Below are 14,087 nucleotides of genomic sequence, written 5' to 3'. Positions count from 1 at the left end.
ATATAATTTTACATGCAATACCTTGTGCTAGCATTCAAATTAAATCTTTTTTTTTTGTTTTTCTTTTGCAGCTCTTAGTACAATTTGTTGGATAGTGATTAATGTAATTGACATCAACGACCACATTCCCATTTTTGAAAGGTCTGATGTAAGTGCTTTTTCTAAGCTTAGCATTCTTGTATATTTACACAAATTTCTGTAAAATGGACCTAAAAATGTAAATTTTTATCTGATTCACATGGATTACCAGTAAATGCTATTACCGGTATTTGAGTGTTGGCCATCTTCCGTCCATTGTGGGTTAAGCAATATGATCTGTATGTCAATCACCCACGGTTACAGAAGCTCATGAAGTACAGGAGCAAGGCACACTGATAGCAAAACGTTTTTTTTTTTTTTTTGTTTTGTTTTTGTCCCTCCTGAGGAGATTAACCTTCTCTATTTGTCCAAAATGTTGAGCTGTCACAGAAATAAATTAATTAAAACCATTAAGCTCCAGAATATTTTTACACATACAGTATACATGAATCAAAAAATATTTCTGTTGTGGATACCGTGGGAAAGGTTTAGAACCTCTAGGCCAGTGATGGCGAACCTTGGCACCCCAGATGTTTTGGAACTACATTTCCCATGATGCTCATGCACTCTGCAGTGTAGTTGAGCATCATGGGAAATGTAGTTCCAAAACATCTGGGGTGCCAAGGTTCACCATCACTGCTCTAGGCCAATGAACTGTGGGCAGGAAATTCCCCATGCCACAGCTGCATATATAAAGGGGTGGGGATACTAGTGACATTAATGATCTAATATGACCATTTGGCCATATCAGGTCTTTGACATTTACCTAACATGGTGCCCATGTTAAGTTACTAATGTCAATAGCATCCCCACCCCATATAAAGTACGTCAGCTCTGGGGCAGGGAATCTCCTACCCACAGCTTATTGGCACAGCAATGACAGTTAATTTCTGGGTTCAGACCAAACCCAAGCTCAAATCCAAGGTAATCACTAGATAAAAGGTATATTGAGATGCACAAATACTCTGGTTGGCAGTTCATGGACACAAAGAAACCTGTATAGGGCACTTAAGGTGAAATCCCTAGGGTGCAGGAAAACACAAGAGGGTCAGTCCAAATACTGAGACCAGGAAAAGTTTATTTCATCAAAACACCTCAAACTACTATATACGGTTAAAAAATTATGCCATCGGTTTGCATTTTAGTAGTCTAAGGTTCTTCATTACTGAGGCAATATTGTATATAAGTATTCAAGTTGTGCTGAGGAAGGGGGATCATTAGAACCCATGAAATCTGTTGGCTTGTCATTTTAACATTTTGTGATCAACTTGTGATGATTGCCCAACATTTGATGTGGCACTCCTGTTTATATCTATACCTCTAGGTTTTTATTGCTCTCGGTGGCCCCTCTGGGAAGATTCAGCCTCTCTATTTCTTCTATTGACTTCTGTCTAGAGGATTTCCTCTTACATACTGTAGTTTCTCCAAGGCAGGACAGGGAAATCTCCCCAAAAAAGGAGGAGAAAAAAAAAAAAAAAAAAAAAAAAAAAATTTATAGGAGATTCAGTACTTTCCTACACCTACGCTATTAAAAATGTCTTTAGTTACACTTTAAGCAGTCTTTTGTTATATACATATTAATACTGTTCTTGCAAAGAGTTGTTCTAGTTATTGGCTTGGAATCTGTCCCAAAATAGGTTTGCCACGAGATAATGACATAAGCAGAAGTAAAAAGAGAAAAAAAAAAAAGTTGTTTGCTCTGAATTTTGAATGTGATCTCATCAGATAAACTCTTTTGTACTTCTAGTATGGAAACATAACCATTAGAGAGGACATACCATTGTCAACGTTGGTGATGAAAATACAGGCCTGGGATGCTGACCAACCACAAACTGGAAGCTCTGCCATTATTTACCAGATCATCCAGGGAGACCCAAGTCAAATGTTTACCATTAAGACAAATCCTGAAACAAATCAAGGAAACATCACAGTAGCTAAGGTAAAACTATTATGGATATGCTAAGGTGGATCAATAAAAATGAAAAGACCCTCTTGTAGACATCAAGTACAGCAATTTTAAAAACTCTTAAAACAGATGGTTTTGACACATTTCCACTTCCACTGAACCTGACTTTAGATGCGATGTTAGAAGCATGAAACCACCATAATCATGTGGATCTGGAATAGCACATCCAGAACTACACCATGTTTGTGCTGTGAGCCAGCCAAACGGTATAAAGTAGGGCACGTGATCATAAAAGAAAGATTTTAGGTCTCCATCCTCAAATTTTTATGTAGAGCTGTTAATATATTTGTAACATTTTGGTGATATGTGAAAACAATCCTTCACCGTAAGAGCAAAAACAATTGATCCTGGTGACAATTTAACTAGATTCGAAGGCATTGATCACCATTGATCAGGATCTCAGCCAAAGTGGAGGACCATAGCTCAAAGAGTCGCTTTGTTTAAATTAAAGTCCCCTAAACCCAAATCAGCAAAATGTTGATGATTGTCAAGTTAGGTGCAAGTCTTTATTACAGTATAGGTTGGCTTTAAACCTGAACTCAAGGCAAACATCTACATTCACTGAGGACACACGTGTTAAGGAGCTCTTTTATTTGCCAAATTATTTCCATTTCTTCCCATCCAGTCCTGAGAATTACACAGCCTTGCCCCACAGCTATGTGGACAACTACACTTCCTCTGTCACATTTATGAATTGCAGTGGTATCCTCTCTTAACCACACAACCTCCCCCCCCCAACCCCCAGCTGCTGTTTGGACATCACAGGAGAAGCAGTGTAGCGATTAGGTCAGCCCTCCAGATGAAGCCACGTACGTTGGTGGCGTAACGCATAGAGGTTGAGCTTGGCAGTGGGAGTTTTCACTGGATTACGTGAGATGCATTTTATTATATGCTTGTTTTTTACCTAATAAATGTGAGTGCATTTTATGAAGTGGGTTCTATGCGGTGTGTTGAGCCTAATAACTCAGGTACTGCGCTATTGGAGGCTGTTTTTCTGCTTGTTGCCTATGACCCATGTGTGAGCTGTGCGTAGCCATCTTGGAGAGGAAATTCTACCGTTCAAGGAACCTGAACACCAGAGTTTGGTCCATCAGATTGATCTGTGTACAAGCTTTGTTGACCCTTAGGGGTCTACAATGGAGGTGAGCTTGCACTTCCCCTGGTGAAAATTGACATTACTTTGTGGAAAAAGAATTTTTATGAGCATGAACCCACCAGTTTGTTTTAAGCACCACATCCCAAAATTTAATATTTAGACACGCAAGGAACAAAGGGATTTTTGGAGGTGCAAGTCAATCGAGTAAGTACCAAATATATTGTATAAAAATGTTTTATCTTTTATTTTGAGAAACATAGAAATTTCTACATATAAAAAGAATAGATACAAAAGGTGGCAAATATGATTAGTTGCAGACACTGTAACACAGCAAAAGCGATGTACTTCCCTGGGGAAGTACATCGCTTTTGCTGTGTTACGGTGTCTGCAACTAATCATATGTGCCACCTTTGTATCTATTCTCCTTTTTATATGTAGAAATTTCTATGTTTCTCAAAATAAAAGATAAAACATTTTTATACAATATATTTGGTACTTACTCGATTGACTTGCACCTCAAAAGTCCCTTTGTTCCTTGCGTGTCTAGACATTACTTTGTGGTGTCGTCTCTATGAAGCATCTTATCAAAAAGAGACTTTTTTGATTGAAAAATTTACAGGAAGCTTTACCATTTATTGCATTGGCTTTTGCATATGTTTATTTATTAATTTAATTTGTACTGGCACACACATGCATACATACATACATAAATGAAACACTTACTTATTTAGTCATTTATTGTCACTTTTTAGTTATTATTTCAGCTTGATTTAGAGGCAGCACGATCACACATTTTAGTATTGATTTAATGTGGATGTGGGAACACATTTGGTGATTGCAGCAGTTGTACCCTGTAATTCTTAATTTCTATCACTAGGTGACAGCGCGCTACTACCAGTCAGTATATTTGCATGTAGATCATCTGACTGGTGTCCAGAGCTGAGCTCCCAGTCTTAGTGCTACTGTACAGGGAATTAAAAGAGGCTGATACCAACAAGTCAAATTCAAGTACTTAAAGTACTTACACTGGTTACAATAAAAATATGTTTTTTTGGAAATGTTGGCAGCAGGTAAGATAAAATGAATATAAGTGCCTTAGTTCTTACAAATATTTTACTTTTTTTATTTTTTAACAGCCACTTGATTATGAATCATTTAAAGTGCATGACCTGGTGATAGAAGCCAAGAACCCTGAGCCTCTGGTCACAGGAGTACATTATAATGAAAGCTCCATCACACGTTTACACATATTCGTCCTCGATGTGGATGAGAAGCCAATTTTTTCAGCGACATTATACCAAGCACAACAAAAGGAGGATATTCCTAAAGGGACAAAGATAATTACTGTGTCAGCCTCAGATCCTGAAGGAGATGAAATAAAGTAAGTTTCTTGCAGGTCAAATTGACTTGTATTTATTGTAATAGCGGAGACCATTAGCTCTCGTGGCAGATGCGTTTGTCAGCGATTCAAGCCAGTCAGGAACTATATTTAAGGGCATGGTAGCCCATTTTTATTAAAAAGGCAAATAAAAGTCCATAACATAAAGGGTTCCCATGCAGGGGTTCATCTGCAGCAAATAAACACAATAGAAAATGCTAGCCCACCTGGCTCTCTTTAGCAGTACCTCTTCTTTATCCTGGTCACACAGACCACAGGATTCCTCAATGTGGATGGCTTCACTTTAGCGCCCACAGCTCTGCTTTGGCCTTAGTCCTCAGGCCGTTCTACTGCCTCTTGCAGTCACACGTTCTGGCTGCCTCCTGCAGCCCCTCCGACTCCTGAAGACCTCCTGTCTCTCTGGGTGTGGAGCAGTCTCCAACTGGGAGGCATGAGGTCTTCCCATACCTTCATTATAAGTGCTGTGCTCACCTGAGCACACACCCTGCTTGTAATCTACAAAGCCTGGACACAGGGTTGGAGATCCGTCCCTCCCAAGGCACTATGGAATCTCCAAACTACAGAGCCCCATGACCGAATACCAAAACCTGGAGAAAGCTGCAAAAGCAGTTTTCTCCAGTCCACATTTATGCTCTGTAGCCTTGCACCAAGCAAATGTGCAAACCCTATGTCCCCCAAACTATCAATGTTACCTTGACAGCATCTCCTACTGTCACATATCCCCTCCCCTTGTTTCGAACCCAAAGGGGGCAGAACACACCAGCCCGAATCCTTGATTGGGGCACCTCTGCACCAGCTGTTCGCTGCGTAGGCCCAATCTTTTTTTCGGGTGCGTTTCCAGGCACGCCCTACCCTGGATCGCAATGGGGTCCTACAGTTCTGTACCCTCAGCCTACTCCCTCTGTCCTTGGGGTTCCTGAGCTCACATTTCTTTTCTGTTGGCCCCCTGCCTTTCCTGCTACTTCCTTCCAACTCAGTTTCCCCGATTCTGTAGAGAACCTGCTCCAGACACTACGCCTGAGGAATAACCACCTTTTCCCTCACTGGTACCCGTTTTCCCCATCACAATAGGTCTCTTGGGTTTACCAACTCTTGCCGTTACCTTTGACTACCAACTCCCCAGAGCTCAATATCTGTTTATCATGCTCATTTTCCAAGGAAAAATTAATTTTCATATCCAAGCCACTATTTACATTAACATTCAGCAATAAGTCACCATTTCTCCAATTACCAATACCGTCAGTTCTTTCTTGCTCGGGGTTTGTTAGGGCCAGGCTCAAGGAGGGACAACACACAGGTGAGCAGCTATCCCCTATGAGACCTTCACAAAGGCTTCACTTCACCTGTTGTCCAAATCTCTGTGGACAGTTGTCCTAACAACTGACATCGAACAACGCATGACCCATTTCTAGCAGTACCAATCTTTGCCAGCTCACACTTTTCCACGTCACAATTTTTGTTCCTCTCCACACAATATTTGAGAGCGTCTCCGGGTACCCCAACTTGTACCTCTCTGCAGGTGACAGACAGAATCTCTGCTTTTGCCGTGTCCATATCTGGCCCTTCCTCCTTAGGTCTAGCAGGTGAGGCAGTATCCGCGCCATTTACCTTGGACCGCACTAGCGAAGAGACCTCCGATGTCTCCAGCAGCCCCCCCAGAGCGCCTTAAATACTGAACCATATCCAGAAGCACCCTCACAGGGAACTGTGAGATCACTTGCCAGACTATTAATAAGCACCGTACCACCCAGTTGCACTGGCGATTAAGGTTACCCAGCACAGCTTGCATTACCTGGCTCCACCCTTTGGTACCATGCAGCACTACCACATCTGACTGTAGTGGAGGCACCCAGGTATACAAGGAATGTGCTTTCATCAGTTCCACTAGCATATCTGTAATTTCTACACACTCCACATCAATCTGCAAAACATTTTTGGGGACCTTTCCCTTATTAGAAACATGGAGGGGCTCATTCACTGCAGCTTGAGGGGCCACGAAATTTAAGGGAGCCTCCACCTCACTGGAAGTACCCATCACAGCCTGACACTCCTCTGAACCACTGTCAGACGCATGTCTCCCACTCATGCCCTCTAACTCACCAATAAGCCTCTGCAAGTCAACATTCATAACATTGTCACCTTGACACTTGACATTCAGCTGCTGGGCTGTGAACACCACATCTGCCATGCATACGCCCTGATCTGGTCCTTCCGACTGGAGGGAAACAACCCTTGCAGGCACCAACGCACCCTCAACCATCGGTCGCGCTGCAATCTCCCTGTCTGGCATAGCAGTTGTTGTACTCACACCCCTGTCACTCAATATAGAATTGTCTAACATGGCTAGTAATTGTTTGGCCCAACTGTCCCAATCCATTGTGCTTCCATTATGAGGGCTCAGCAGTACCTCATCTGCTCTAGGAGGCACCTGGGATTCTGCAGCACAAACAGTACCTTTGTCATTTTTATATAAATCACATTTTGACAACATGCTTTTACTCTTGGCTAATGCTTCATCAAACAAGGCAGGCTGCAATACACCATCACCACCTTGCTCCTGGGGTGCTAACACTCAGCTGTGTACCTTCAGCTTTGGCCAGCTGACTTAACCCCTTACCAACTGGGTTACACAGATGGTAAACGGACTGCTCACACAAACTTACTGCATGGCGTAGACCCAGTCTGTTCCACCAGAGCAAATTCAGTGCTGTCCTGGAAAATCTCTGGCTCAAACGCATGGAGAGCCCCTGAGACTTCCATGGACAACCCTGTGGCTTTGCGTCTGGTTGCCAAGGGATACATTCCTCTTTCCTCATTACTTTTGAACACATCACAATAAGTAAATGTATCATCAGCCATAACTTTACCATCAGCATTCATAGACATAGCAGTGTTATAAGCTTTAACAGGCCGTTTTTGGTCAGAACACACAGCACCCAGTGTAACGCTCAGCATACCACCCTTCCTCCCCAGAGGCATTCTTTTGCCCACTAGGGTGGCTCCACAGTTGTCCTGGGAAACCATGTGCCTCACCACTGCGGGCTCCTGGGAAGTTTCCCTGGGCACCTCAGTAGCACCTGTCACTAGGGAACCTGGCACACAAACTGTATTGGCACCCCTAGGTTACCACTTCCAGCACTTTGGCAGATTACACCAGGCACAGAGGGCAGTCTTTTTGAGTTCTTAACCCTGCTGCAGGTTGAGCTTCAACCTGTGTCTCCCCACTACTCGGGGTAGCACACTGCATGACTGTTGGATAACAGATATGCTTAACATACCCTTTTACCCCCATCTTTTACCCCATTACCCCAATAACTAAGACCACACCAAGATTGGAGTAATAAAAGGCCTTAGCAGCCTACTTTATTTAAACAAATAAATCTTTTAATTAGAAATATAAACATATTTACATTAACTGCAACTGAATATCTCAAGCGTTGGTCTGCGCAATCTCTTAATAATCAAAACATGTCCATAACACACTTGCACTGCGGCCCCATCAAATATATACCATAGGCCTCAAGCCGACAAGCTGGCACAGAGACTAACCAATGACCGCAGTGCCCCATTATCACTTCCCGGCTAACCTCCGTTAACCGGGAACCACCATAAGGACCCATATCAACTTTTTCTGCCAAACCAACTCTTACTTTAGTAATTTTCCTTCTTTTGCACAGACCAACGCCCGCTCTACCAGGATCTCTCCTCGTCTTCAACCTGTAAGAGAATAAAACACCATCCTCCAAACGCAAATTCCCTTCACCGATAAAAAGGGGAGGGTGGGCGGGAACTTTCCTCCACTCTTCTGTTACTCCCCCAGGGCGGGATTACCCATTTAAGGCTTCCCTTAATACCTCCCCCTCGGCTAACTCCAACCCCTCCTACCAGCTTGGTTAACCCTACTGCTCCCAAAGTCATGCACGCCCTGCACCTAGGCATTGCATGCTGCTGTTCCGGGCTCTCCTTGACTGTTGGATAACAGATATGCTTAACATACCCTTTTACCCCCATCTTTTACCCCATTACCCCAATAACTAAGACCACACCAAGATTGGAGTAATAAAAGGCCTTAGCAGCCTACTTTATTTAAACAAATAAATCTTTTAATTAGAAATATAAACATATTTACATTAACTGCAACTGAATATCTCAAGCGTTGGTCTGCGCAATCTCTTAATAATCAAAACATGTCCATAACACACTTGCACTGCGGCCCCATCAAATATATACCATAGGCCTCAAGCCGACAAGCTGGCACAGAGACTAACCAATGACCGCAGTGCCCCATTATCACTTCCCGGCTAACCTCCGTTAACCGGGAACCACCATAAGGAGCCATATCAACTTTTTCTGCCAAACCAACTCTTACTTTAGTAATTTTCCTTCTTTTGCACAGACCAACGCCCGCCACAGCACCCAGGAATAACACCTTAATCATGGGTGCCCCTCCACACCCGGAGTGCTCTCTGTATGCCGTCTTGTAGGCCTAATGCCCACAAGTCTATACCAACTTCATTCAAGTGCACTCCATCCGCTCTCAGATACCTCCATGTCTCAAACTCTAGCTCAAGGTGCCTAACCGCCACACCCCCATTATTTACCACAAACTTACTAACCGCCCTGTTTATTTTCTTACGGGCCCTATTCACACCCTCTACCGACCTGGCCATTCTCCATGACATCCTAGCCACCATGTCAGACCAGACAATGATCATGTTAGGGAAGGCTTGCTTTAACCGCTCTACATCGAGCATGATGTCACGCAAGATATCTACCATGGCTCTTAAGCCCAAATCGTTGCCTCCTACATGGATGACTAATACGTCCGGGGGACTGTCCCTTTGTGCATAGCGATGCACTTCCGGCACCAATCTACCCCACAACATGCCTGGGATCCCCAACCACTTAACACAGGCCTCCCATTTTCTAAAACCCAATTGCCTACCCTCCTTGCGGGCGTCCCCTCTCCGAGCCCCCCAAGCCACATAGGAATGGCCCATTATCCATACCATCCCCGGCACTGCACCTGAAAATAGAAGAACACAAAAGAAAAAACACCATACCGTGAGCCCCGGTTTTGTTCCACATTTGCTTGTTACCCCCATTTACCAAAACCGCAAGCCCCTATAACCTACTACAAGTTTACCACCATATGGGGGCGCACGTATGATAGGAACCTATTAGATTCCCACCTCCCAATTCGCTTAACTGCTTCCACGTCCATACCATTTCTGGCTGCCTCCGTAGCGGCCCCAATCCTAAAGGAGTGAGACGAAAAACCCTTCTCTGCCAGCCCCAACCCCTTAATACATTTATTAAAAACCGTTACAAACTGAAATCTAGACAGGAACTCACCCCCCTTATGGAGCAACAAGGGGCCCATTATCGCAGGACGGACCTTCAAAAATTCCCTGACCCCTGTTACCGGGCATAATAGTGATCCCGCAATTGGATACACCTCAACCCTTCTCCCCCTACCTAGTTGATCAGTCTTTGAGCGCCGTAGCCACAACTTCAAACCCTCATCACCCCATGACATCTCCTGATACATCAACCCCCCTGGCGTGGTTTTAGAAGGGCTGACCAGTTCCCCTATCCGAAATGCCCCAAAAAATGCCAATAAAAAGGCTGCCGTAAACAACACAACTTCATAACTGGACGTGCACACCTGAAACAACTGATTTACTATCCCCTGCAGGATTTCAAACGTCACTGGCCTCCTGGCATCTCGTCGAGAAATCGACTTCCTATAACCCTTCATTGCCTGCCTTATCCAAAAAACCTTTGTCCAATCTGGCCTACCTTGTAGCTTAAAAAGAAACGCTAAACCAGCTACCCTCTTGTTAACCATTGATGCGGACACACCTTCCTCCATTTTTCTCGATATATAGTACAGTACCAGCAAACGCATGTCCTGACCAGCTGGATCCTCCCCCACACTATCTGCAAACTCACTCCATTCCTTCCATACCTTCGTGTATGCTGCCCATGTCGCCCTACTCACCGACTTCTTTATCCATCCTGCTATGGTGCAAATGCTATCTCCCACAGCCATTCGGGACAGGGTACCCCTTGTTGTTCCGCATCCGGCGCCAACTCCCGGAACCTGTCCCACTGGAAGCGAGACAACGCATCAGCGATGACATTTTCAACCCCCGGTAAATGTACAGCATGCACAAACACATTTAGTTGCCGACAGCGCAAGACCAAATGCCGCAGCAGCTTAATCACTGGCGGCGAGGACGCCGTACTCCTGTTAATCACCTGCACTACCCCCATATTGTCGCCATGGAATCGCACCTTCAGATCCCTGAATGATGCACCCCATAGTTCCACTGCCAGTACTACTGGAAACAATTCCAGTAGCACCAAATTCTTTGTGAATCCTGCCTCAACCCAGGTCTGAGGCCAAGGCCCAGCGCTCCACTGGCCCTGAAAAAATGCCCCAAAACCCGTGGAACCCGCTGCGTCCGTGAACAGTTCCAAGTCAAAATTGCTGACTGGACCCGACATCCAAAACGCCCTACCATTAAAAGACTCTAAAAAGGAATGCCACACCCTCAAATCTGCCCTGTGCGCTTCGGTTAGACGCACAAAATGTTTTGGCGATTTGATTCCACTCGTGCTAGCCGCCAGCCGGCGACTGAACACCCTCCCCATGGGTAATATGCGGCATGCAAAATTAAGCTTGCCCAGTACCGATTGCAGCGTCCGCAGCTGTACTTTACTGCTATTTCCCTTTTAAGGTCTTCTAATTTATCGTCCGGCAGCCTGCATTCCATCGCCTCCGAATCCAGGACAATGCCCAAAAACGTGATGACCGTGCAAGGTCCCTCCGTTTTATCAGCAGCCAATGGAATGCCAAATTTTTCTGCAATGTGTTCCAGTGTGGCCAGGAGCACAGCGCAGATGCGCGAAGAAGCCGGACCCATACAGAGAAAATCATCGAGGTAATGAATTATAGAATTCACCCCCGACACCTCTCGTACCACCCATTCCACAAATGAGCTGAATTGCTCAAATATCGCACACGATATCGAGCAACCCATGGGTAGGCATTGGTCCACATAGAATTCATTGTCCCAATGACACCCCAATAACCGAAAACTCTCGGGGTGTACCGGCAACAGCCTAAAAGCGGATTCCACATCCGCTTTAGCCATCAAGGCCCCTTTCCCATATCGCCGTACCCATCCCACTGCCGCATCGAATGAAGTGTAAGTCACCGAACACTCCCCTTGATCTATGGCATCATTAACGGACCCCCTCTAGGGAAGGAGAGGTGGTGAATAAGCCACCAAATCTTTAAATGGCGCCTCCGGGAATGGACCGCCCATGCGCCCCAATGCAACCTCCTTCCCCAGTTTTTCCCTAACTACTTCCGGATGTTGCATTGCAGACTTTAAATTGCGTGACACTGGGGGGATAACCGTTAATGAGCATGGGATCCTGAAACCCACCGAAAAACCTTCCTCCAACAATTGCGCAGCTTTCTCGTCAGGATACCTACTTAGAAATGGTCGCATCTTTTCCACTCTCACCGGGGTCCTCCCTTTTGCTTGCAGCCTCTCCTGGACGGCCCCTGCCCTGCTTAAAACATCTAGATCCTGGGTGAGACCCCCCGCATCCTGAACACTCGTGTTTATACTTACAATTGGCGCCAAACTTGCAGCTCCCTGTGTTGTATTGCCAGCACAACCCCTTCTTGTTTCCGACCGACTGTCCCTGTGCCGAAGGGCCGCCGGTCCCCCCTTGAAAAAACTGATTGGAGGCCCTCGCCGTAGTCATCAATCTCATCCATAAGCTGATGTCCTTATGGTCCCACCGTAATGCCGGCCGCACTGCCCTCCGCTGCCGAAACTGCTCATCGTACCTTAGCCATGCTGTACCCCCATAGACCCTATACGCTTCTCCAATCGCATCCTGGTAACAGAAAAGAGCCGAGCAATGCTCAGGTTGCTTTTCCCCGATGACGCTTGCCATAATCGCAAACGCCTGCAACCAGTTGGCAAACGTTCTCGGTATCAAGCGGTACCTCCTCTTCTCTTCATCCTCCTTTTTGGAGTCATCTGGCTTCACCCTATCCAGGTTGAATTTCTCCAACGGTAGCAGCGAAAAAATTTCCACGTACTCACCTTTCCACAACTTCTCACGCACCTCCTGTTTCAAATGCGACCCTAACGGTCCCTCATAGCACACATATACCTCACATTTTGCGGCGTCAGCCAACCTGGTTATGTCTTGCCTACCCGCAGCCTCAACCACCGCCGCCGTTTTGGCCGTCCCTTGCGTGCTCTCTTTCTCCGGTACCACCGCCACGGGTGCTGCCACCGCTCCCGTGCCCACTGCCGCTATTCCTGATGCCCCAGCACCCCCGACCGGCGGTATCCAGGATGCCACCGGTCCTGCGGGAGTCTCAAATCTTTTCACCAGCTCCTTTATACCTGCCAAGAAACCCAGTAGACCAGAGGACTCCCTGCCTCCCTCCGATCCCTCTACACTATGAACCCCGCTCATACCTACCCCACTGGGCCCCGTACTAGGTATAACACGATTAAATGGTGTAAAATGTGACTCACCCGGCTGCACAGGCGTAACCTCATCAGCCGACCCTCTGGTGTCCACCGCTGATGTGTTCCTGGACGGCGGGTTCGGCTCCTCCTCTGACTCGGACCACTCTTGGGCTGTATGGCGCTCCTCCACCTCCTCTTCTGATGATGAGGGCCCACCCGGCCTGGACACCGTGGCTGCCGCTGGAGCTTGGCCTTGCTGTCCCCGCCTCCGCGCATCTCTCCGGCCATCCGACTTCTGCTTCGCTTTTCCCGGGCCGGCGTACTGTGCCTCAGCCCTGCTGATGTTCGGGTTAGCTGCCCTAACAGGCCGACCCCGATCACTCCTCCTGTGATGCCCTGCCGCGGAAACTGCAGGCCCAGGCCTCCCTCCATGTGCTCCTCTCCGTGTTTCCTCCATACTTTTTCTGGGGGCGGGGCTTGCGCTCGCCTCCGCTCTGGTCCTAGGCCGCACCGCTGCTCCCCGGGCCTCTCCACTTCCAGGCCGCTGTGCTGAGGACCCCCTCGCTCCTCCGCTTGCTCCTCCCGCCATTCGCTTCGCCGGTGGGCCCACCGGGAGTCCGGCCGGACCCCTAGGCTGCCGCTGATCCGTCCTCCGCTGTTCAGGGGAGAACCGCTCGGGTGGCCGTGAACGCCGCGCCCTGCTGGTGCTGATCTCACCCCCGCTCGGAGCTGGCCCCGCTCTCTGGATGGCCTCCGCGATCGTGTCCTGTAGCCAGGCCGCCCCTCTCACAGCCGCTTCTGCCTTCAGCTGCTCCATCATTTCCTCCATCTCTGCCATGCTGCTCTGAACTTTCCTCCACTCTTCTGTTACTCCCCCAGGGCGGGATTACCCATTTAAGGCTTCCCTTAATACCTCCCCCTCGGCTAACTCCAACCCCTCCTACCAGCTTGGTTAACCCTACTGCTCCCAAAGTCATGCACGCCCTGCACCTAGGCATTGCATGCTGCTGTTCCGGGCTCTCCTGCAAGTCCATT

General features: G+C 46.8%; 1 protein-coding gene across 1 annotated transcript in view; it reads left to right on the top strand.

Moving 5' to 3' along the window:
* CDH17 (cadherin 17) overlaps positions 1 to 14,087 on the top strand; it is a 236,317-nt gene that overhangs the window by 183,948 nt on the left and 38,282 nt on the right. Inside the window, exons 11-13 of the mRNA XM_073631971.1 lie at positions 72 to 148; positions 1,826 to 2,017; positions 4,277 to 4,521. Of these exons, the coding sequence (XP_073488072.1) occupies positions 72 to 148; positions 1,826 to 2,017; positions 4,277 to 4,521 (514 nt within the window). The remainder of the gene's footprint in view (positions 1 to 71; positions 149 to 1,825; positions 2,018 to 4,276; positions 4,522 to 14,087) is intronic.

This window comes from Aquarana catesbeiana, linkage group LG05 (assembly GCF_042186555.1).
Source record: "Aquarana catesbeiana isolate 2022-GZ linkage group LG05, ASM4218655v1, whole genome shotgun sequence".
NCBI lineage: Eukaryota > Metazoa > Chordata > Amphibia > Anura > Ranidae > Aquarana > Aquarana catesbeiana.
This window is presented reverse-complemented; position numbering and strand designations above follow the sequence as displayed.